Consider the following 26,271-nt stretch of genomic DNA (forward strand, 5'->3'; position numbering starts at 1 on the left):
TTTCATCAATTTGTTTGATCTTCTTATGTTATCTTTATTTGAATTACCTACACCTTTGTTCAGGCTTTATTCTTGCTGTTTTATGAGGTTGTATTGATCATAACCTTTTACCACCTTTCTGTCTAAGATTCAACAAATTAATCTGCATTCTAAACCAGTGTTACTTTTGGCTGCCATATATCTCCCCTTGCTACACAGTCGATAACTTTTTGCTCACTGAAGTTATTTCTAGGCTCCTTTTGATCTCTTCACTGTGACACTTGATGCCCTTTGATCAAACTTTCTTAGAAAATGGTGGTAGTCTGTCTTGATAGTTGTTTTATCCATTCCCCAGTTTTTGATGTCAGCATCTTGTTTAAATAGGTCAAGTGGACTTGCTTTAATTGTGTATTTTAAGTTCTCATTTCTCTTCTTGTTTAGTATTGATTTTCATCCTTTCTCTAACCAGTTGAGGATCTAACTGTACATGGATACCCACATCAGTCATAGTTGGTTTCCTGTGTAATAGTGTATAATGAATTTTAGTTTTGAAATGCTATTCATGCTCACGACTCTATTCAATAATTATAAAAGTTGACATTTGTGTAGCACTTTAAGGTTTGCAAAGTGCTTTACGTATGTTATTTAATTTGATCCTTAGAGACAGTGCTGAGAAGATAGGTGCTATTATTATCCTCGTTTACATATAAGGAAACAGGCTTGCAGCAGTTAAGCGAACATCATCACACGACTATTAAGTGTCTAAAGTAGGATTTAAACTCAGGTATTCCTGAGTCCAATTCTATTTAGCACTGTATCCAAGATGTTTGTGTGTATATCTATATCTGTATATGTATATGTGTGTGTATGTATGTGAGATTTTTGTATACTTGGTGAGTCTGTGGACTCTTTCATTTCTTAATCCTGAATGTTTTCTAACACATTTTCCCATTATCCACACTTATGCCCATTTTTACATAGAAGATACCAAATATTAAAGAATGTGTTGATTTTTTTGAACTCAGTCTATATAGAATTTCTTTTCTTGTTCATCCTCTGCAATGGATACTGTGTTAAGTTTCATTTATCTTTGTGATAGTCCTTTTGCAAATGTTTATCTGTCATGAACTTTACAACATAAGATGACCAGGTGTCCCATGAAAGATGTTTCTTTTGCCTTTGGGTGCATGATAAACCACATCTTTCGTGTCCTTTATTTGCCTTCCAAGAAGAAATTATGAGCCTTCTTTTCATTATGGGGTAACTACCTCTTGTTTTCAAGTTTCATTTATAGAGAGAATGTCAAAGACTGATGTAATTCTGCTCCACCAATCCTTGTTAATTTATTGGTCCAGGGGCAAATTCCTGAAATTTGTTATAGGACCAAGAAATATACCAATGTATATAGACCATTTGAAAATTTTGTTATTGTTGACAGCCTGTGCCCTCCTTTCTGACACTCTACAGCCTTCATTGCAGAAGAAGAAACTGGTCACACAAGAATGAGGGTCATTTTGGATTTTTTGTTTGTTTGTTGAATTGGTTGCCATAGCCAACGAACTCATCATTAAGTAGATAGCCTACTGATGAGCCTCTTCATACTTTGCTGTGCAAGCCCATTAGAAGCAAACTCTCCAAGACTAGAGTCATAGATTCCCTAGTGTGGTAGAAACTCCCAAAACTAACTTTACTCTGGCATAGATAAAAGAAACCAGGATAACCTGCACACTTCTAAGCAATCAGAGTGGGACTTTGTGGAAAGATTTTTCTTGTTATCATTTTTTAAAAGCCTATTGACATGCAATACTGTAATGCAGATATCTTAATTCTAGCTCTTGGGTCCATTCACTGCCTCTCATCATATTAGCCACAGGTTTTCTTGTGCTGCCTTTGCTCATGTTAATTCTAAATAAATGTAAAAGCTTTTTCATTGCCTTATGTCATCTTGTTCCCAAATCGTAAAGAATTAAAATGTGCATTTTCATCATTACCCTAGATTTTAAACTTCTTAAGAACAAAGGGCCATTCAATATTATTTGCATTTTCCCAAAGCATCTAATACTATTGTACAATGATATGCATGCAGTAAGTGATTAGTAGTGTATGTAGGTTGCTGTTCAGTGAATGAATGAAACAGTTATTATCTGCTAAGTGCATGGAATTACAGTTAAGCCCAGCTACCATATACAAAATATAAGGGAAATGTAGATTCTACCTCTGAAAGTTTATAACCTCGTATTTTGTTCTCTAGAATTTTTTTCTTGTTCACGTATCACCTCGGTCACACTGAACTGAATGTGACCATATTTAACTTTTTCTGGGCTCAGAGGCAGCATTCATCCATTCAACACAAATTTAGTATTAACAATTACCTTGTTATGAATGGCAATATCGAATGTAATGAGGCAGCTTAGTTGAGTGGATAGAGAGCTGACCTAAGAGTTAGAAATATCTAAGTTCAAATTTGACCTCTGACACATACAACACAGATGACTCCCTGATCATTTAAAGTCTCAGTGGCCCAGGCAACTTTGTAAAACTCTAAAAGGCAGAACAGGTGCCTGTCTTTGGTGGTAAAACTCACTGAGAGTTTCCTGTACCATTGAATGTGGGTATATAAATCTTATAGATACACATATCACTATGTATACACATGGGCATATATACACATATAAACGTGTGTGTGTGTGTGTGTGTGTGTGTGTGTGTCAGATTTTGTGTAACTTCATTCATTATAGGAGTGGAATATCAGATGTCAGGACCAATAAGACTAGAGGGATGGGATTTCTCTGCACACATACCTTGAATTCTTTTGAGTTATTCATTTTTATACAACTTCAGATATTTGGTCAGCTAGGTGGTATAGAGCATAGAGTGCCTGGCCTGAGTTCAAATCTGGTGTGTGTGACCCTGGACATGTCACTTAACCCTGTTTGCCTTAGTTTTCCCCTCTGTAAAATGAGCTGGAAAAGGAAATGGCAAACCATTCCAGTATCTTTGGTAAGAAAACCCCAAGAGAGGTTGTGAAGGATTGGACATAGCTGAAATGACCAAACAAAAACATTTTAAAATTTGTGAGTATTCTTCATTGGTATCAAGGGAATTCAGCAAAAATTTTTGTAGTAGTTATGGTACAGAAGTTTATTTTAGGCAACCTGACATTTACTAATGCCTCTTGACATTTACTAACTTTGTGATCATGGACCTTTCTCAGCCTCAGTTTCTTCATCTGTAAAGTGGGGAAAATAATACTTCTACTACTATTTTCATAGGGTTCTTATGAGGAAAACATTTTGTAAACCCTAACCTATTTTATAAAAATGAGTAGTTATTATTTGTGGAAAGTATAGGAAAAAGGAATAGTAGATATCACTCAATATTTAATTCTAAAAAATCAAATTATCAATAATTACATGAATATTCTAGTTGTTTAATTGTTCATGTTATACAAATTAAAATCTATACACTTAGAGAACCAGTAGAGTTGAATTCTGTTATGCTATAGAGACCATATGGCTAATCTATGGAAACCACAGTTCTAAGAACGGAAAATTTGTACTCTGGACACTAATCACATTTTTATTTTTCCTCACTCCTATTGTGTAAACAGATCTCCTCAGTCTAGGCCAGAAGCTGGGATACCACTGCCCCACATCTTCAACAGTCCATTTAGGCAACTTCTTTCAAAACAGGCACAAAACCCATCTTCCTAGAAAATAACCTCTAACTAAAGTCACAGTTTTTCTTCTTACTATATAGCTCCTCTGCATTACTGCATTCTTTGCATTGTACTTACACTAATTGAAACCTTATTTTATAAATGTGTTTTTTAACTGTGTTGTACCTATTCACACATGGCTTATAAACTCTTGACAGTAAGAGTGTCTTCTCTTTATGCCTTTTCGTATTCTCTAGGACAGAAATAAAGTGCTCTTTATCACAGATCGGTCATCAGTAGGATTTGTATTTTGTATTTCTAGTTGTGGTGATGCTTTTACACTGGTTCATACACTCTCACGTAGTCCCGTTTGTGACACACACCTTGTTTTTAAGGAAGCTAACTACCTGGTGATTCAAGGTAGTAGTGTCTAACCATAGCACAAAGGGGAACTCCCTAGTTCAGGTAATGATAGAATCCGTGCACTGCATGACCAGTGAGTTTACCAGCTCGAGAAATGTGGACATGAATACAACGCAGGACAGGTTCTGTAAGTGGTCTTAACTGAATTGTTAATTCGTATTATTACCCTTCTGCTGGATCCTGAAGGGATGCTAGGAAGAGTGGCCACTTCTACAAAGCCAGTCTGTACAACTGGGAAAGGTAGAGGGTAAAACCGTGGAAAGGAGACTCTATGCAGCTTGCCCAGGGCATGATTCCCTAGTAAAACAGATGGCCTTTGAATGATCCTAGTCGAAAAGCTCGCCAAGAATGAAAGTGCTAACAGTTAATTTTGCATAACTAAGCACCACTTCAGTAGGAGTACGCTCCCTTTGGAGTCCAAGGACATAGGCTGAAATGTCCCTTCTAGGATTCTTCCAGTGTCAACTGGGATTTCAAATCTTCAGTGATAACTTTGGGAAATTAGATTCATATTGGGAGAGGCACAGCTTTTTTCTCTTAAAGAAAAACTTGTGCATTTTTTTGTGTGTCATGGACACCCTTTGTAATCTATTGAAAACCATGGACCCCTTCTCAGCATACTATTCTTAAATGAATAAAAATATAATATGTAGGACTTCAAAAGAAACTGAATACTTTGAAATAGTTATCAAAATATATTTAACAAAAGAGCTTTTTGTTAAGAATGTCTTGTCTTAGAGAGTAATTTTCAAATTAGAAATACATATCTCTTCAGTGGAGTTTGTGAATTGATATTTGTATTCATTCACAATGCATTCTGATAAGCCCAAGTTGATACATAAAAGGAATTAGAAGAAGCCTGATTGAAACTATCAAGGGACATTACTGGAAGCAAATGTTAACATTCTAAAATGAAGTAAACCTTAATCCTGGAGCATATGTTACATCACTGACTTGCTAAAATGAAATGCCTTGTTAAATTAGGTAACGTGGCCTGATGTGAATTAGGTGATCTCTAAACTTAACAAGCCATCTTCCTGGAATCTACTCTTTTCACTTTTGTAGAGACTGCCACACGCCAGCCTCTTCCGCAACCCATTCCTGTAATGAACTCCTTCGTCATTTTAGGCTCTTAGAATCCTTAACTTCCTTCAAGGCTTAGCTCGGTTAATTTCATCCTTATAAAACCTTTCTTTTCCATCTTTCCTTCCACTTGTCAGAATTCTCTCCATCCTAAAATACTCACATTTACATATTTGTAGGTATCATTCTCCCCGTACAAGAAAAACTTTTTGAGGACAGATACCTTTTTTCCCCTTTTGTATCTCCTGCTGCATAGCTGTGTGCTGTACTTTGAACATGTAAGACATAAGAAGCGTTTGTTTTTGAATTGAAAATACAACCAGAGGAAAGATACCTTGTCATCAGTTCCATAAGTTAATCATAAAATGTTGTTAAATGACCTGAAAATATAAAGAAGAAAGTAAAATGAATACAAACTGTGGTATTGATTTGAAAGGGAGTGGTAAAAAAGGAACTACTGACAGGAGCATGTTATTAATGTTGTACAGGGGATAGATTTTGTGTTTTGTTTTAGTTTCAACTTGTCCCAGAAGGTATTTATGTTGAAAGGTGTTTGAGCAATTCTGTGTGGTAAGAGATAAAGTAGATGAAACTCCAAATGTCTGCTCATGCGGGGCAAGGTAGAGAAGCTTAGTATGAATTTCTAACTGAATGGTCATCTTGACATTTGGGAACAGTCAGCCTTGTGTCATTATTTCTAGAAGACCAAAACAGAAAGGAAGAAAGCAATTTAAAAGTTTGTTTAAGTGACAGGCTCTCCTGACTGATCGTAGCTTTCAGTAAGTATTGTTCTCCTTTTTGGGTACGCTGAACAGGACAGATTGGCTTTATGAGAATCAATTGTAATAAGTTTCATTTGTTTTGGAGAGCATGATTAAAAAATGCGATTAGTTTCCTATACTTAATGCTCTTTGTATTTTCGGGAAGCAGAAATACAAAACCAGGTTGATATGTGTATCCATGTGACGTAAGATAGTGAGTATGACTGGATTAGCAAGGTCTAGGTGAAGTGCTGAAGAGATCCCTAATGTAGAAGCATTCCCCTCCCTGGTAACCTGCAATTTGCCACAGTCCCAGATGGAGTGGAAACCTTGCAAATAGCAACAAGTCTTAATGGCAGGATTGAGAATCTGGCAGGGGCAGCATAGAAAAGGGAATAACAGCCACATAACCTCACACTATTAAAACATACTGAGCACTTTAGCAAGAATCACTAAACTTTTGTTTTTGAATAACTTCTGTAAGAACTTGTATCTTGAGATGTTTCGAGAAACTTATATTCAGAAGACCTAATCTGTAGTAAACATAGGGCTCTCTTGCTGTATCTTATTTTGTTGTGTTTTATTCTAGGAAGTTAGCCAGTGTTTCACTAAAGTAAATACACAAATAAGGAAGATAAACTACCTACATTCCATAACTGTTATACAGTAACATTTGGTGTTGCAGATATGTTATGTATTTAACCATATATTCTATAATATGTAGAAATATAAATATGTAATTGAAATGTGTTTGATTATGTTTTCTTTTCTGATACAAATCAAAATGTAAGCAGGCATGGAAATTTTGCGATTAGGTAGATAAAATTGAGATAAAAATTCAGCAAGATGATCTAAAAGCTAAAACTTCCCTCATAATCTACAATCTATGTGCACATCTTGTATGCTGAATGTAGCATCACAGAAATGTAATAGCTAATAATGCTGTTTGTTATTGGTAATTGTTAGTAATAATTAGTAATTAATAAATACTTAGTAATTATTAGTAGTAAAACTGTATCACTTTGAGTAATATAACAGAAGGGGGTATTAGTGAATGATCAGTCCTTATAACATATTCATTATGCTGTAGTTGGTATTAACTTTATTGGAAGTTTGGTGGCCAGGTGAAGGAGAGGGCCCTGAGGTTCCCTCTAGATTGTAATAGTTCTTGCCTCAGTTGCCACCAGAGAAGAGATTTTGTCTTTTAGAGCCTTTTGTCAACACACTCAGTTCTGCCTCAATAGCCAGTAAAAAGGCTTATTGTCCGTCTATGCTAAGCTAATAGGAAACAATTAAGAGAATGCTTGAGCATGTTCCACTGACCCTTCCATCACATTACAGTTTCTTGAAGCAGGTTAACCAGACCTCCATGTGAGTTGATGCCAGGCAAAGCATGTGCTCTGAGGCTGGGGTTCTTAAAAGTTGGCACTGGTAAATTCTATAGACTCTTCAGAATCTCTTTTAATGCATAAAATAAAATAATATAGGATTACAAAGGAATAAAATTGTATTGAAACACTTACCAAAATATTTTAAAAATAAGTTCTTGGACTTTAGGGTAAGAACTCCATTCTCTGGACTGGGCCCTCATTGGCCAATCCTGTCACAGTAAGCAACTTCTTGAATTAACCAAAAGTTGTATATTCTCTTATTGTATTATAGAAACATAACTGATAGAATAGGAAGGAATCTCAAGATGATTGTGAGGTCCAGACCCATGCTTCCAGACAAGTGTATAGCATTTTTATCCCCATTTTACAGGTGAGAAACGTAAGAGAGAAAGGGATTAGTGACTTGCCTATGGCCATACAACTAATAAGTAGTAGAAAGAGGACTTTAATCCATTCTTCCTCATTTCCATGTAGTACTTCCTCCCACCTTCTGTGCCATATTCTTTTGGGGAGCAGAGGAATTTGGGGTGTTTTTTTTTTTAAAAACACAGGCATACTCTTTAATTATTGGAATGGAAGTTGCCATAAAGTCAGTTACTTCAATGAATGAGAACCACAAAAAATATCTGAAACAGTAAGAAAAAAAGGGACGCTGGATGGAGCCTGGTGCAGTGGGAAAAGGCACTGATTTTGGCGTCATATCGCCTAGGTGGCTTCTATGGCCTGTTTCAACTATGAGTCTATAATCTGATGATTTAATGATGCCTTTGAATCATATCTAATAATTTAATAATTGACTCTGCCATTTTACCTTGCCTAGCATAATACTGTGTGTATCAGGGCACATGTTTAGTCTAATAGGGATCTCCAAACACCTACCTGTAATGAATAATCTGAAAAGAGATGGAAGGTAAGTCGGGGACAATGCCAGCTTTTGACACATATAGAGATGGCCAATGTAAGAAGGATTATTTGTGTTGAAAACTAAAAATAAATTAATTAATTTATATAAATAAGGATTATTTGTAGAAAACTCATGGTTTGGATGAGTGACTGTCTAACATTTCTTGATAGCATTGGTTATTCCATTTATGCTCAAATGATATATGCTTTTTTGTGACTGAAGTCAACATTTTATGTCCTATAAAGGTCTTTTATAAAATGCCATATGAATGGTATTATCTTATGAATTATATTGAAATTAATGAAAAACCCTATACATGCATAAAAACCTGGGATACAATAATCAAAGGCCTAACTTTGACAGAAGCCAAAATTGAGGTGTCATCAGGCATAAAATAAATGTTTATTGTTCAGGTGGTTTTTTTTTAAATTACTCATGGTAGTCTGTACCAATGTTTTCTTTTCTTTATCTTTGCATTCTGATTAGAAAGTACTTAAATTCACTTTGAAGTATGGCAAGATTTTTGAGTACATTAGTTATTTCTTTTCAGATCAGTTCCTCCAAAATGTTGTGCTGAGTTGAGTAGTTAGTTGTCCACTATGGTGATCATCAAAGAACCTTAAACACCATATCTACTTGTAGATAATTATTAGCAAAGTAAAGTACAGATACTCTGTTATCTTTTTTTCTTCTGCAATATCTTCTTCCTCTTATTCAGTTACTTTGCATTTTTTTCTTTTGTGTTTCAGAGGAAAAATAATTAAAGAGAACACCTTTTTTTTTTGCCTAAAATTCATTTTCTTCCTTTGGGTATAATCTCTCATATTTTAGTTGCCTCATTAAGATTTCTTAGTTTACATTCTATTTCAGAAAGTTTTTGTTGGAATGTCGGACAAAAATGTGGTATTTCTGAAGCTCCTCCCTAACCCACCCCCAAGCACAGTATTTGTTCCTCACATAATTATACCTTACCTGTAGTTTTTACTTAACATCCTCTAAAGGTAGCTGGTGGTGCATTGGATAGAGTTCTGGGCCTTGAGTAAGGAAGACCTGAGTTCAAATTTAACTTCATACACTTGCTAGCTCTGTCACCCTGAGCAAAGTCATTTAATTTCTGTCTGTCTCATTTTCATCATGCTATGGTCCATGGGATCACAAAGAGTTAGACATGACTAAATGACATTTTCCTTAACTATAAAATACTGATATTAATAGCACCTACCTTGCAGAGTTTTTGTGGGGATCAAATGAGATGATATTTTTAAGATGTGCTTAGAAGGGTGCCTGGAACACAGTAGGCACTTTATAAATGTTTATCTCTTTTTCTTCCATTTCTCTTGCCCTTCATGACTTACCTAACACAGCCGCAGCAGTGACCTTTCCAACAAACACAATTTTTCAAGTTTTTTTCTTTACAACTCTATGTATAACTAGGTTGAATTGTGTTGGATCATAGCCTATATACTATGTGGCATGAGATATTATCACTCAGATGTGTCACCTTTCAGTGCCATTTATTTTGTAGGTTTTGTGTCTGTTCTTGGAATTATTTATCTTTCATGGCAATGGCCATACATATTATATTTCAAGGCTTTGGCCAAATAGACACAACACTGGTTTGGAAGTCAGAAGAGATGGATTTTAGGCTTGGCTCTCACATTTACCCTTTTTGGGCCTCAGTTTCCTTATCTGTAAAATTAGGGATTTGGGTTAATTGCACAGCTTCAAAACTCTACAGTTATATGAAATAACTGAGGGAGGTTCCTCATAATTTAGTCCCCTTCTTTTGTTTTGCTTTTTTTTTCCTCCCAAGCTTTCTCCCAAATGTATTTCTTTCCCAGTCTTTACATGGTTTTGTCAGGAACAATGTAAGAGAAAAGTCCTGTTTCAGAAGGACTAAAACATTCAGAACTTTTAACAACAGTAAAGTTACCCTGTCTAACCTCAATAAAATTGATGCCATCACCCATGATACGCAGTCCTGCAGCACTAGTGCTTGAACTGAAGTTGTTGGGTCAGATGTACACTAATAGGTAAATATTGAATGCTTGCTTCTTTTCTGCATGTTTTTCCTCTTCAGATTTCATTTTTAAGCAGTCCTTCGGACTTGACAATATTTTGTTTTTGAATTTTAATAGCTAAACTTCATCTAAGCCAGATAAATTGATCTTCCTCATGATCTCCTCGATATATGTGGGCGTGCCTGCCTTGTTCGCATAATTCTGGCTTTGAGTCTTTCCTACTTCCTTTTTCTTCCACTTAGAGAAGTAAACTACTTAACCTTCATGAATTAGCCCTAGAACCAATTAAACCACTCCTTACTACTACTGGGAAGCATTTCCCAAACTTTCCCCTCCAACTTCCTGAAAATTCTTTGTCCTGAATCTTTGTTTATAGCCTCTAACGCTTGCTTTTAACTTGCCATTGACATGGATGGTGACTAGGGCACAGAACTTGGATTCAGGAAGACCAGGATTCCAATGCAATCTCATACCCTTATTATTAGCTCTGTGACCCTGGACAAGTCAGTTAACTGTGCCAGAGTTAACTCTCTGTGCCTCAGTTTTCTTATCTGTAAAATGAGTTTTTGACACAATTACCTCTAGGGTCCTTTCCAGCTCTAAAATATGTGATCTTATGATCTTGTGCTTTTCATGATCATTTTTAGATAATTTATTTTCCCAATTAGGTTGCAGGACTCTTCGTGACAGATATTATGGTATACTTCGTTGTACTCTCAGCTGTTATCTTTTAGAAGTAATTGATGCTCAGTATAAAGACAAGGTGATCTGTTAATTAGCTTTGAGATTATCATATGCATATTCACTTGTCACAGTCATTTTATATTTGCTTCTATCTGCTATTATTAAGGAAAGTTTAATTTGGTAATAAATTTCTAATTGATTAACCCTACAGCCTATGATCAACTATTCATTTAATTCTAATAACTAATAAAGTGTTTACTAAAAGACACCAGAGGAAATGCTTGACTGTCCTATTGCTTTATCTCCTAGCCATTGTGGTTATTGGTTGGAGAGCTAAGCTTGGTATTTCTGATCTGTTCTTTGGAGTAGAGAGCTCTTATACTCTGTGCCCCTTAAAAGCACAAAGGAAGGCATGGGAATGATTGGCACTGACAGTACTAATCTTACCCTTGTAACGGAATCTTTCCTCTCTGCTACCTTGTCCCTGCTGCCAATTGATAGCACTGACTTTTGGTTTGGCTGAATGACCCCTGGTGAATTTCAAAAATTGGTATGGCTACTCAGGTAGGAGATACCTAAAACTAATCTTCTGAATTTTCATGTTGATTTTAGGGATTATAGAAATTCTGTAAAGTATGTTATACTGCCCATACTAAGGAGATCATTTCACAACGCAATTTACTTTTTAAGCCTTCTATAGTCATGTTAGGGAGGGAGTAACTAAATGCTATTTCTAAGTGAATTGTACTTATAGGAAAGTCCATGCTTTCCGTGCTAGGAAAATTTGTCTGTGAGATGGTGCTTTTTCAATAGTTATTCTTGTAGATAGGTTTGCCTTTAACATACATTTCTGGACATGGACAGTGTGGGAATTTGCTTGACTTGGCTGTGCATATTTGTGGAAAAGGGCTTTTCTTTTTATCTTCCTGTGGGGGTGGGGATGGGGCAGGTGGGAGGGAAAAAGGATTTCCTCCACCCTCTGTAGCCAAGATGGCAGAATAGGAGAATGTGGTTTAGTCCATCTCCCTCACAACTCTTCAAACAAAGATCTAAGGTGTCTGCCAGACTAAGTAGTAATAAGGAAATTTAAGGACAAGCCACAGCCCAAGATCAGAAATTCAACCCACAGGCAAATGGAACAAAGGTGGGCCAGGATCTTGGACTCAGTCTTGAGCCCAAGTCCAGAAGATGCACGGTCTCCCAGAAGAGGCAGGATTACTGAATCATCCTCCTCTCCCCCTCACCCCCAGCTCAGAACAGGCAATGAGGCAGGGCCAAAGCAGATCGAGGGCTCAGCCTCAGGCCAAGAACAGAGTCTAGGCCAGCTTTAGTGGTTGCCCAACATGGGTTTCCCAAAATGGATTGAGAGCTCAGAGCTAGGTCAGTGTAGTACAGAGTAGCCTGGATCTGGTTGCGAACTTAGTCCCAGCCAGGAGTACCGGATATTCCAGAGGGGCCAGTTGGATGATACAGAGTGTTGGGAATGGGGCTGCCTGCCCCTCTAGCAATCACAAGTTTGTTTCCTTTCCAAGGAGAGTTCACATTACAGGGTGACATTGAGGTAAATCGGGAAGGGTAATCTGGAGGATTATACAGGGCCTTGCTTCCAGAAGAGAGAGAGAACTTGCCCAATTGGAATGAGAGATGTATTGATTATTTATTGGCTATGGTCAGTCTTTTGTGTGTTTTCAGATTTTGTGTGTGTGTGTGTGAGGGTGTATCCTGGGGCTGTATCTACTGTACCACTTAGATGCCCTGTGTTTTCGGTATTTTCTGTGGGGTATAATAATAAAGACTGTTCTGTATCAGATATGCATTCTGTGAGCACTTCCAAAGAAACTAGAGAACCTTTTACTTGCATTTGCGGAGAGCTAAACACAAATGTATGTTCCAGTTATAATCGGATATTTCCCAGAAGGAACTCTGGTTGCTGGCAGAATGAGCAAAGAGGTTACAATTGAGGTTGGGAAGGAGGACTGATCCCAGCATTGGACTCAGACCATATTAACCCAGAGCTTGGGTCCCTGAGCCACTGGTAACATTATGAATGAACTAATTTAACATATAGTTATTTGCATCCCCTTCCCCTTTTGTTTCCTGGTTAATACTCCTTTAGAGAGGTAGTCTCATCTAGTAAAAAATGTGAAAGACTTTGAATAAAAAAAGACCTGAGTTCAAATCCTGCCTTCAGGGTTACTTAGCTTTCTGACATACCACAAAAATCTGAATTTTTATGATAGTATTAGAAATTTATGTTTCACATAGTTTTGGAAGTGACAGAGGCAGACATATATATTAGAAAATGTTTATTAAGGAATCACACTAGTTGGCAGATTAATAATATTAAGTTAGAAGTATGGCTTTTGCAATGACTTTATGTTTGTGTGCCTGTATCCAATCTCTACCTATAGCAAAATCTGAGTCAATTTATGTCATACCAGTATCTAAGAGAATCAAGTAATAAAATGACCAATGCATATATCTGGCATTACTCTTTTGAAGTAGACTTCCCTTCTCTGTGTACAGTTTTCCATCTCTGATGTTCACCTCTATAAGAAGCATCATGTTAGGCATACTATGATTCTGTTATCACTAACATCTTCCACAAGTTTGACTGAAATAGAATGAAATAAATGCTGATTTCCTTGGGAAGTGTCTCAACTTTTTAGCTTTCTTTTGTTTTGTTTTGTTTTTTCAAATTTATTTTATTTTTAATCTATGGAATAAAGCAAGCATTTCCAGAACATAGTACAGTTTAAAAAAAAAAGATGATTGATTGCACATGAAACTGCAGATCTACTATGTATAACTTGCTATTCCTTTTAAATATAAAAGTTATCATGAAAATTTATTTCCCCCCCACCCCTCACCACCATCTCTATGGTCACCGATGTTTACCTCACTCCCAAGACATCTTAACAATCTCCCTCCGAAAACCAGGAGGACTTAACCCTTTCATCTCCACCCAGAACTAATAATACCCATTAGACCAGGGAAATCCTAACTAGGGGTTGCCTCTGTTGACTACTGCATACATACCAGGGCTTTATTTTACTTTGTTCTCCTCACCAGCCACCATGCTTGTACTCTCTCCCTCCTTCCAGCTCTGGAACCACAATCCGTTCAATTCTGTCATTGTTCCTGGAAAGGTTTATGTCAACCTATTCCCCTAATGCTCCACTATCCATCCCTGTAACTTTCTAAACAAAATTATCCCTTTGAGTCTGCCTGTAAGACACTCTTTTTGCTTTTGTATTCATATTGCTAGCACTTAGCTTAGTGCTCAGCATGTAATTAGCACTTAATAATGAACAAGTTCTTGTTCATATTTCTTTTTTTCAGAGTTAATAATTTTAATCAAAATGAGTTGTCTTTATAGAGCTTTCATTTCTTATCACTAAGTGATAATGTGTTTTATTCTTTGCAAATGCACCAGATTTTCACATCTTGCATTTCACTGCAGGAACCCCAGCCCAGTCATCATTTTCTAATACTCATATAATAATAATAATAATGATAATAATGTAATAATCACAAGTTGGTCAAATCATTAAGGAAATATTCTTTGTAATAGAAATGTATGTGGGTATGCATGTAAGATTAGCTTAATTATATGTGGATCTTATCTATTTGTAGATTGGAAGACAGGACCCACTCAATTGCATAGGGAAGCCTTATTCTGAGCTTTAAAGTAAAATTAATAATAATGAACATAACAATAAGAAAAACATTTTTGAAAGCAGAAATTGTAATTTTAAAATTTAATCAGTGATCTACAAAGAACGAAATTAACTTTCCAAATTCTATTGAAATTTTCTTCAGGCTCCTTTGTGAAGTTGTGGTTGAGTGGGCTAAAAACATAAACTTAGGACATGTTGGTACGTTTTAAGAATGATCTTATATCTTTAGATGAGACTTATAAGACAGACACATGCACACATATTTTATTGGCTAGGTCACCTAGGTAAGTAGCTAAATAGATCTGGGGTCAGGAAAGCTGAGTTCAAATCCAGTCTCAGACATTTACTAGCTTTATGAGCCAGGGCAAGTTATTTTATCCTCTGTCTGCCTCATTTTCCTCAACTGTAAAATGGGGATAATAATAGTACCTGCCACCCAAGGTTGTGAGGATCAGTTGAGATAATACTTGGAAAACACCTAATATAATTTCTTATACACAGTAGGCTTTTAATAAATTCTTCTTTCTTTCCTTCCTTACTTTCCTTCTTTCTATATGCCTGAAAGATCAAAATGTTTTAAGCTATATTTTTATGTGTAAAATTACATGTATAATTTGCATTTTGGTACTTTAGTGATAGCACTATTATAGTTTCTTTACTATGTTGTATGTATACATTCCTTGACTTCCATCAGTGGCTTGATGTACAAAGCTGTATTTCAACAACTGTTATTGAGAAAAGCATATCTTACCCATATTTAATATCTTGTTAATAGGCCCTGTTATTATCTTTTCATCAGGGAAAAGATAATAACTTAATGCTGCAACATCAGGACACAGATTTTATTAGTACAGTTTCTTAAAATTTAAATAAAATTATTATGACCTTCAGTGCTAACATTTTAATGACCCTTTCCCCTACTTAGGTTTCAATTTTTGTAATTGTCAACATTGTTCTTTTCTTTCTCTACTTTGTGAGGGAAAGAAGAGAAAAAGAAAAAAGGAAAGGAAGAACTGATACTAGAGGCCCTTTGAGCATTAATCTGTAGAGGAATATGTAGTGTATTCACCTGTTGACTGGTTTAGGAAAATAAATGCAGTAAATGAAACTGCTATTCTGTAGTGCAATGTTTAAAATAAATTTGCAAATGATTTTACTTCTAGAAGTGGGTTGATGTCTCTTTGAAAATATTTTCCTTTGTTCTGCTTCAATGTTTGTATTATACTAATGTTATATTTGAGGCGTAGGATTACATTGGGTGGCCAGTGGTGTTCTGCCTTAATTAAGAAATTTCTTACGAAGTAGAATGGTTTTAAATTGTGTCCTAATCTGTGGGAGGGAGATTGTTTGTTGAGGTAAGGGTGTGGAGCAGGTGATTCCTGAGAGGAAAGACAGCCTGAGTATAGGCTCATAGGTGGGGCAGGGTGGAGAGTGTATGCATTAGGAATGGCATGAGTTTGCCTAGCTTAGGTAGACACCATAACTGGAATTGAAGTAGAAGATGAGACGTTTAGAGTCTTTGCGTCACCTGCATGGCAATGCTAAATGATGAGGCACTCTGTGTTCAAAGTAGCATCACATTGTGGTATGGTAGACAGAACACTGCACTTAGGTTTAGGAAGACTTGAATTTGGATCCTGCCTTAAACACTTTATCACCATGTGAAACCAGTCAAGTCAATTAATCTCTCTGACCGTCAGTTTCAAATCTGTTAAAATGGGGATAATAATAGCACTTATCTCATAGGGTTGTTATGGAGATCAAATTAGATAACAGTGCTTTGCAAATTATAAAGTGCTATATAAATATGAACAATGATGATATATGGATTAGAGTTTTAGGGGAAATTGGGAATGGAGTGCTGCATGAGAACAAGGTTGTAGCATTTCTGATGAGATGTAAATAAAGGAGAGAACTAAAAAAAGATTAGAGAGAGGAGGGATAAGGGTCTATGAACGCAGAATGTTACTACGTACACTGGTAGGAGTACATCGTGGCAGTTCTTATTTTTTCTTTGTTGCAAGGGTAGGCTCAGTAGGATGGGTTGGGTTATGAAAGCATATTTAGAAATAAATGAGATAAAAATAAGAATATAAAAAAATTAATAACCAGATCCCAGAGATTCTAAAGAGAAAAAAATGTCAAAACTTAATTTTGTACTGGTTTAAGAACAAAAGATGGTAGACATCCTAAAATTTGGAAGGAGACAGAAAGAAAGCAGGGTGGGACTGCTAATAGTGATGAGTATTAATGATAGTGAGAGTATTCAGTGCTTAAAATTTCATCGTGAGAAGAATTAGAGAAAAAAGGAAGGCGTCCTTTTGAGGGAAAAAACTTCATCTTACTCCAGAAGTATCAAATGGTTCACTTTTTACCTAGTTAACACAATCTGAGTTCTTAAGACATTTTCAAGATCATTGTGCCATGCATTATGCCCTATCTCCATATTGTGAAAAGACTCTGTCAGCAATCCAGAATTAGAGCTATACTAACAAAATTCCAATTTTTCTGTGGGATGATCCAAGAACAGCAAACAGCATTAAGTTTCTTAACTATCACAAGTGTGTACATGTATGCTATGTTCTTCTTGTCATTCACCGCATTCTGATGTGCAGATGAGAAGGATTGGAATACTTTGCATGGCTAATAATGTGTTCCATATGGTAAATAGGTTTTTGATGCATAGCAAAGAAGAAAACCAGCTAACTAATAATGCTTGATGTGGTCTGCAGGACAGACTAGGCCCCCTTTTAGCCTTATTTGTTTAGTCTGACCTGATTTGACATGGTAGCTTCATATGTGTAAGGGATTTTTTTTGGCCAGAATCAAGATTCAGAATAGTCTCTTCACTTCCATCCAGAATCTTGTTTACACAAGTACTCTGTTTTAACATAGAGCGTGTGAGGTACATATAATCATTGTGCACCTAGAGGCAGCATGGCGGATTAAGCAACAGAATAGCATTCTAGTCTTGCCTTGGTCATAAACTTGCTATGAAAACTGAGTCAAATCATTTTAATTCTCTTAACCTTAATCTCCTAAATGAAGAATTAGAGAAGCCATATTAGAATGTTTATAAAGTACTTCTTTTAAAAAGAAATAAAAAGTGATACAGAAATGAATTTATTTCAGTGGGATATGTTTATAATCACAGAATGTTAGAATTGGAAAATAATGCAGCCAGCCTCCTTTAATACATAAGCAAACTGAAACGCAGAGATCCTCAGTAACTTGCACAAGGTTATATAGTTAATAACTATTGAGTAATGTGAGGTTTGGTGTTCTTTTGTGTACATTGCCTCGTTTACTCTTCTTGATCATTTAAACTAGTTGCTAGATTTCTCCCTGATTATCATGAAATCAACCAACCAGCAAATATTTATTTTATTTGGTCGTTTCAGTCCTGTCCAACTCTTTGTGATCCCATTTGGAGTTTACTTGGCGTGATCCCATTTGGAGTTTACTTGGCGTGATCCCATTTGGAGTTTACTTGGCAAAAATATTAGAGTGGTTTGGCATTTACTTCTTCATCTCATTTTACACATGAGGAACTGAAGCAAACAGGGTTAAGTGACTTGCCCAGGGTCACACGTGTAATAAGCATCAAAGGCTGGATTTCAACTCAGGAAGATCTGCCTTCCTGACTGGCACTCTACCCACTTTGCCATCTTGCTACAATAGCATTTATTAAGTGCTTGCTATATGTCAGACACCTGTGATAGACTCTGAAGGTGATCAAGAGAAAAATGAAACAGTCTCAGGAAGCTTATATTTTATTAAAAGAAACATGTAAAACATTAATAAGTATATACTGAATAAAGTATATAAAGTATATAGCAGATACAAGGTATTTTAGGGAGGTATGACATTAGCAATTGGGGGTGGGTCAGGCAAAGCTTCACAAAGGAGATACTGATTAAGCTGAGTCTTGAAAGAAGTACGGAATTCTGTGAGGTGGAGGTAAGCAGTGAGTGTATTCAAGGAATGAGAGACAAGGGGAAACTTTATTGCCAAGGAAACTGGAAATATAATGCCATGTGTGAGGAATAATGAGAAGGCTAGTTTGACTAGACTTAAGGGCAGAAAGGAATGTAATGTATAAGGAGACTGGAAAGGTTAGCGTCAGGTTATAAAGGGCTTTAAAACTTTAAGAGGAATTCAGATTTTATCCTCCTAGAGGCCATGGAAAGCCCATGGAGTTTCTTGAAATGCTATGCTCAGAACTGCGCTTAAGGAAATTTACTTTGTCAGTCATGTGGAGTATGAGATTTGAGAGAAGAAGATCAATTAGAAGACCACTGCAGTAGTCAAGATAGGACATGAGGAGGGAATGGACTAAGGAGATAGCTATGTGAATAATGCAAAGGGAACAGACACAAGAATTACTGTGAGGTAGAAATGTCAAGATTTGGCTATTATTTGGATATGGAAGGTGAGAGAAAATGAGACTTTGAGGATAATAACAAGGTTGCAAGCAAAAGCCTGGAAAGGTATTGGGACCCTCAGCAGAAATAAGGAAAATTGGAAGAGAGGTATATTTAGGGAGAAGATAATGAATTCTGTTTTGGACATATTGAGTTGGAGATGCTTATGTGACATCGACTTGGAATGCCCGATAGGAAATTCAAAATGTGGACCTAGAGCTTAGGAGAGAGAACTAGAGCTGTATATGAAGATCCAAGAATCATCTGCATAGAAATGACGATTAAACCATGGGCAGCTGGAGTAGTCACCGAGAAATAGAAAGTAGAGGTAGAAGAGGCCCAGGTTATGAAGCCTTCGAGAGGTGTCAAACTTGCAGTCACTAGGAAACAAGATTCAAATCTTATTGGAGTATGTTTAACAAAATAAATAAAAATACAATAGAAATAATGTTGATTTGTTGGGGGGGTTTTCCAGTCAGTATGTGGTCCACAGAGATCCATTTCTGTTTGAGTTTGACACCACCTCCTTAGAATACCTTCACCATTAGGAGGCATGGTATGGAGGAATACCCAGAAAAGGAGAGACTGATAAGTGGTTAGACAACCAAATAGAAGGAGAACCAAAAGAGACTCTTCTTTTATAGTCATAGATATTTAGATAAGATGGAATACTTAAGAAGGGAGGATGGTCAACAGTTTCAGATGCTTGCAAAGAGGTTAAGAAGTGTGAGAACTGAGAAAAGCTTAATTAAGACATTATTGCAATTTTGGAGAGAGTATCCTCTCCATGATACCAACAAATAAGATAGGTAGGAGAAAATATATTTTTCTGTGTCCTTATAACGGCTATTTTCTTGTTCTCTTTTAAATGACAGCAAATTCAGTAAAGCTAGAAATGCAAAGTGATGAAGAGTCTGACAGGAAACCCCTGAGTCGGGAAGGAGACATCAGGGGCCATGATGAAGGTAGCAGCCTAGAAGAACCCATTATTGAGAGCAATGATGTGGCTGACAACAGAAAAGTCCAGGAGCTTCAAGGCGAGGGAGGAATCCGGCTTCCGAATGGTAAACTGAAATGTGACGTCTGTGGCATGGTTTGCATTGGGCCCAATGTGCTTATGGTACATAAAAGGAGTCACACTGGTAAGCAGCTGAAAGAAAACCTGATGACTGCCTATGGCATCTGATGTTTATATTACCTGACAACTATTCTCTTGCCTTTTTATTCAGGGGTAGAAATGGTGAATGGGGAACTCAACTTTTTCAGAACTCTGCTAGTACTGTATTGTTGACAAGCAGAAAGTAACCTTGGTCTTGACTTCCAACCATGGAGTCTGAATAGTAAATCATAAAAAAAGAAGCTTGGAATTCAATTTTCATTGTGCTTAATGCAGCAATAATATGGTAAGGGTTCAAATGGCAAAGAATTTCATGGTGTAACATGATCTTTGCATCTCCCTATACAGATTTTACCTTGCCGTGTACAGATGATCTGATTTGCTAGGGAGAGTCTAAGACATAAGTTTAATCCTCATGCATTTGTATAGGTGAATCATTTTGTAGCTTTTTTAAATCTTCTGTAATTTCTCCCTACCATAAGCTACCCTGACAATCAGTGCTAGAATACAATTGCCAGTTAGGTATCAGAACATTAAAGCACTTAGCAGGACGCCTGGTACATTAGGCAGTATATAAATGCTTATTCTTTCTCTCCCTTTCCTGACCCCCTCAGCCATTTGCATTCTCTAGATCAACATAGCAGAAAGAATAGGGGAGTGTCCCTGGTAAAAGATGATTTTTTTTTCTTTAAACAGAATCTTCTCTAAATTGTTTTAGTTGTGTAAAGTTTACATTTTTCTTACCAGTTGTAAAAAGCCACATTCTCCACATATATGAAATGAACCCTTGGAATAAATTAGGTACTTTGGGAACAACATCTTTTAACATCTAGAACAGAGTGGATATTTAATAAATGTTTGTTGAATTGAATACTAGTGAGCACTGTACACATAGTGAGTTTGCTATCAGTATTACTTTGACTTGCTAACTAATTATTCTGCCTATATTAAACCCACCTTTGGAATACGCTAAGAAGACATCTGAGAGTGTTCAATTTAACTCACTGGTCTTATCAATGATTTGAGTTTTCAGGTGCACAGTTTATTCTGTATGGTAGAACTCTGCATCACCAGGGTCCAGGTATAAGTTGCTGTGTAAATAACTATACATGTAATCTTGTAGTCTGTCTACAATCTGAAATAACAGTCTAGAACTGACTTCGGCAATCCATACCTAAAAGATGGATGATAGTAATTCATTGTTTATATAGTGCATTTATATTTATCAAACTCTCGCTTTACAATAATCTGGTGAGGTATATAAGGCAAATATTATCACCCTCATTTTGTCAATAAGAAAAATGATGCTCAGAGAGGTAAAATAAGCTGCCCAGGGTCACAAAGCTAGTAAATAGCAGAACTGGAACTTAACCCAGGTCTTCCAACTCCTTGCTTCAGTATTAACACTGTATTGTGCTGCCTCTCAGTGACTTGTGCCTCTTGGTAATTATGGTGTATAAGTTTGAGAGCCTCAGAGACATGGAGAGACACCATTGCTTCTAATTTTTTTTAACTGAGGGCAGATGTTGCCATCTCAAAATAATTTCTGATCTTGATGGTGGCAAGGGAGTTGTTTTATTATCAGGTGGGAGGAATGGAGTACAGCTCAGGAGATTACAATAAAGGAAAAGGGGACTAGATGAAAGCCTGTCAATTAAATAAATAAACCTTTTCAATCTTAGGGAAATAAGAAAGAACTAAATGGTTTATTGTTCTAATCATGAATAAATGAAAAGAAGTATATGCATAATTTTAATGTCATCAGCCCTTTACCAGAATTAAAAGTAGTTCTACAGTGAAAAATGTATTAAAATGCAAATGAGGATTACTACTCTTATACTCTAACCAGAAAGTTGCAAGTTTGGAAAAAATAGCAGTAGATACATTAAGCTAAGGTGTGAAGAAGTTATAGGAATATATAGTCTCAATAATAGTAATAATAACAATAACATATTTGGCATTTTTTAGGTAGAGCTTTAAAGTTTGCAAGATAGGTTACAAATATTAGTTCGTCTTATCCTTAGAACAACCCTGGAAGGTAGGTGCTATTATTATCAATGACAAAACTGAGGCAGACTGGGGTTGTGATTTGCCCAGGGTCTATAGTTAGTAAATGTCTGAATCTGGGTTTGAACTCGGGTCTTCCTGACTCCAGGCCCAGTACTCTCTCTACTGCACAAATATACTATACTTTCAGGAGAAAGATGAGCCATAACGAATCAAGGTGATGTTGAATCCACTTCAACATACATTGAGCTGCTGCTGTGTGGGAAGTGGTGTGCTAGGTTCTATTTAGGATCTGAAGATGAATAAGACACAGTTACTACCTTTAAAGAGTTTATCATCTATGAGAGAGAATACATGTAAAATACATGTGTAATACACTGTAACAATAGTGGCAGAAAAGAAGTACGAACACAGTGTTATGGGAATACAGAGAGGAGAAAGGCAGTGCCTGCCTGGAAAGGTCAGGGAAGGGTTCGTAGAGGCAGTAACAGTTGAACTAGGAAAAATGTCCGGGATTTAACAAACAGTGAAAATGGAGGTCAGTCACCAAGTGAAAGAAATAATGTCAGCAAAGGTACAAGAAGCAAGGAACAACCTGAAATATTTAAAGAACGGCAAGTAGTGTAATTTGGCTTTATTTCAAAGCTCAATCTCATGAGGATCACTTAGGGTCAGTCGACATTCAACCCAGTCTCCTACCTCTTATATGTTAACGGTAATGAACAGTCAATAGTAATACTCAGAATGATCAATAGATAAGATCCTCAGGGGTCAAAGAAATATTAAAGTCTGAAGTATGATTATAAAGTAATGCAGCAAATTTTAAAATCAACAAATATACCAGAATAGCTATGTATATATAGAAACGTACATGCATATTATGCATATACATACATACATATTCAAATGAATATCGCTGCCACAAAAAAAATCACTCATTTTAACCTCAAAACATTTTGAAACTTCTTTAAAATTAATTGCTTTTAGAATCCATGGCAAATTATTTTGGACATCTCCAGTGGCAACAAATCTTTGCCTTTTCAGGATGAACATGATTTTAAAGTGATTTTGGTGCCAATTTCAGTGAATAAGGCAGGTAGCCCTGCTTGGAAGTACCATTCTCAGTTAAATGCACTCTATATCAATAAAGTAAAGAGAATGGTTTTCTTGTATGGTTCATTAACTGATTCTGAAGAGAATCCCAGAGAAGAGTTAGAAAAATTACTTGAATAGGGATGGCATCATTATAAATGTAGCCTGTCAGAGTGAGTCTTTTAAAGGATAGTGGTTGATTTGGATACATAACCTCTCTCATGACAGCTTAAGAGTATATTTCACTACTTGTGTTCCATACAGTTAATTTACCAAGACATTAAATACATTTCAGAAGAATTTTCAACAACATATTTCAGAGCAAAGAGATCTAGTTAACCAGTTAACCAGTTAACCTTTTCCTTTCTTTAGCATTCTGAGGTTGAGGTTATACTGTAACCATCATAATTTTTGATAGGCTTTCCTGTTGTTAATTTGTTACTTATGTTTTACTTCATTTCCTACTATAGTCTCTTATTATAAAGAATTAGCTCACTCAGGGTAGTTTAAACACAGCATATTGATCATTAGTGTTCTGTTGAGCATCTAATTGAAAACTGAAGTATTTTCAAATTATAACAAGACTTAAGCTATGGAGATTCACAATAGTAACAAGATAATTCCCATTGATCTAGGATGCTTTAAGTGTAGTTTTGAATGCTAGATAAACAGACTGGATGATTTCTGAAAAGTCGCATTAATTTCATCTGTTACTTTGTAGCTAATTGGTACCATTAGTAATAAAATCTTTGCAGCTTTCCCAAACAATTAAGGTTCTGGTTAGAATTTTTTCAAGGTCAGCTCAAAAATATAGAAATCACATTTTTCCATTTCCATTTTATTTATGATGACATAAAATAATAATTCTACATAAGCCACTACTTTGCCATTTCCAACTGAGACTCTAAATGTGTTTGGATTTCCCCGTTGTGAGCTTCACTTGGGGTGGGTGGGAAAAATTCATTCATAATTTAGTAATCATGAATTAATATCATTATTTTAGTTAACAGTTTGAAGTAGAATTTCTTCCTCAAATTTATATGTATGTAACTTAAATATTTTAGGGAAAATTCTTTTATATTTTTTTAACTAGCAAAACATTAAATATAGGATTGAAATTAAGAATAATGCTTAACCATCTAACTCATAACACTAATAAGGAGAATCAGATCTAATTAGCTTCCTGTTTTTCTTTTTCCTTTTTTTCTAAAGTGCCAATTCCAGCATCTTATTCATGGTTTGGGATTTTTACTTTGGTATTGCTACTTTAGCCAAGTAATCAGGTAATATGATCATCGGATTCTCTAGGCAGTCTTCATGGGAAGGTATTAAGGAAAGAAAAACAAGTAGGGGGAATGAAAAATCAATTCATGTAAAACTACTATCTGTGGGGAGATCAAAAAAGTGATAAAGTGGATCATTCTCCTTAAATTTGACCCTTTATGGGCAAAACACAAAAAACACTTTTTTCTTGCAGCTTTCAGTACCATGTTTAGTACATTGTGGCTTTTTGGAGTCATGCCCTTGCTCCTTGATGGCTTGTTCATCACAGCATTTTGACTAGGAAATTCTGCATTTTTGCAGGTTGTGTATTCTACTCAGTACAAGACCTTGTATATAATATTTTGCCTCTTGTTTCACTAAGGCATATAAATGTGTATATACATTCCTATTGCATAGATATACTCATATTCTGCTTATCTTCATGCATGTGCTCATGCATGTCTATGCTCACAAACACACAGGTGTATTTTATATTAGTAATGGAAGTAATACAAATAATCCCAAGAAGTAACTGTGAACTCTCCTGAAGTGGGTGAAATTTTAGAATAAGGCTGAGAAAACACTGTGGTACTTAATTCTATCACAGCCCTTCCCCTAGATTAACAAGTTATTTCACAAGAAATAGCTTTGGCACAAAAATTTTTTTCTGTGACCAGTTGTCATAGTAGGATAGTATCCTGTTTGGATATTTGGACTAGATTATTCTTCACTGTTGTTATGGGAATCCTGAAGTCATAGGATTTGTTCTGCATTGATATATGAATAAGGATGTACATTAGACTGTGCCTTCTCCAAAGTATTTAAATCTCCCATGTAAACCAATTAATTCAGTCAATGTAGCTTACTATTTTTAAAAATTAGTCAATTCGTTGGGGGGAAAATTAGTATTACTGGTTATAATCTTATAGGTAAAGTTACTAATCAGTGGGAATTTTGACAGAGATTATCAATTTGATGGAATGTTTTGGTGCAGTAAAATTTGAGCCTCACTGGTTTGCAGGGCTGGTAAGATATTTTTCAGAGGCGTGGTACGTAAAGTAAGAGGAATGACCCTTTTGAAGCTAAAGAAAATAATATGGGATACAGATATGGTTTTATTGTGGCTTAGTTAACTACATAAAGCAAAGCTCAAAGTACTTACATTTAAAATATATATTATATTATTACAAAAGATATGCAAAATATACAGAATACCTTGAACGTATATATTGCCTTGAAATATACATTAAAGTAGAAGTTATTCATTGCCCCCACACTGTTATTAGAAAAAAAGTTACTTGGTTTTTCCTTCCAAAAATATGTACTGTATGATAAAAGTAATAGAAAGTATACTGAAACCTGAAATGATGACTGTAACTTCTCATGAACAGATTCAGCAGTACAAAGAGCTGCTTAACATGCTTTTAAAATACAGATCCATGGATTTCTGGACATTTTAAATTGCAGAATGGTGAAGCCTTTATTAGTTAAGCATCTAACTCATTTAGAAAACAGATAATCAGAGAACTAAGGTATAGGGAAAGGGATTGAACCTGTGATTTCATTAGGACAGGGAACTTTTTGGTGAGAAACTCCCTTTACCAAAGGGAGTTGGCACTGTTTCTACAACTCATAGTCTTAGAGAGTTGTCTAGGACACTAGGAGGTGAACTGACTTGGCATGGATTGCACAATCAGTATGTCTGAGGTAGGACTTGAACGCAGGTCTTGCTGGCTGGTCTTGTTCTCTATCCACTACACCACTCTGACTTACGGAGACCTAAA

The 26,271-nt window shown here is 36.0% G+C and overlaps 1 protein-coding gene across 8 annotated transcripts in view; it reads left to right on the forward strand.

The window, feature by feature from the left end:
* IKZF2 (IKAROS family zinc finger 2) overlaps positions 1 to 26,271 on the forward strand; it is a 188,485-nt gene that overhangs the window by 111,884 nt on the left and 50,330 nt on the right. For 6 of the 8 annotated variants that reach the window (XM_021008732.2, XM_021008735.2, XM_021008731.2 and 3 more), the window contains exon 4: positions 19,884 to 20,150. In XM_021008732.2, the coding sequence (XP_020864391.1) occupies positions 19,884 to 20,150 (267 nt within the window). The remainder of the gene's footprint in view (positions 1 to 19,883; positions 20,151 to 26,271) is intronic. The other 2 variants (XM_021008736.2, XM_021008737.2) reach the window with 1 other exon arrangement.

The sequence above is a fragment of the Phascolarctos cinereus genome, unplaced genomic scaffold (genome assembly GCF_003287225.1).
Source record: "Phascolarctos cinereus isolate Bilbo 61053 unplaced genomic scaffold, phaCin_HiC Scaffold_7;HRSCAF=346, whole genome shotgun sequence".
Taxonomy (NCBI): Eukaryota; Metazoa; Chordata; class Mammalia; order Diprotodontia; family Phascolarctidae; genus Phascolarctos; species Phascolarctos cinereus.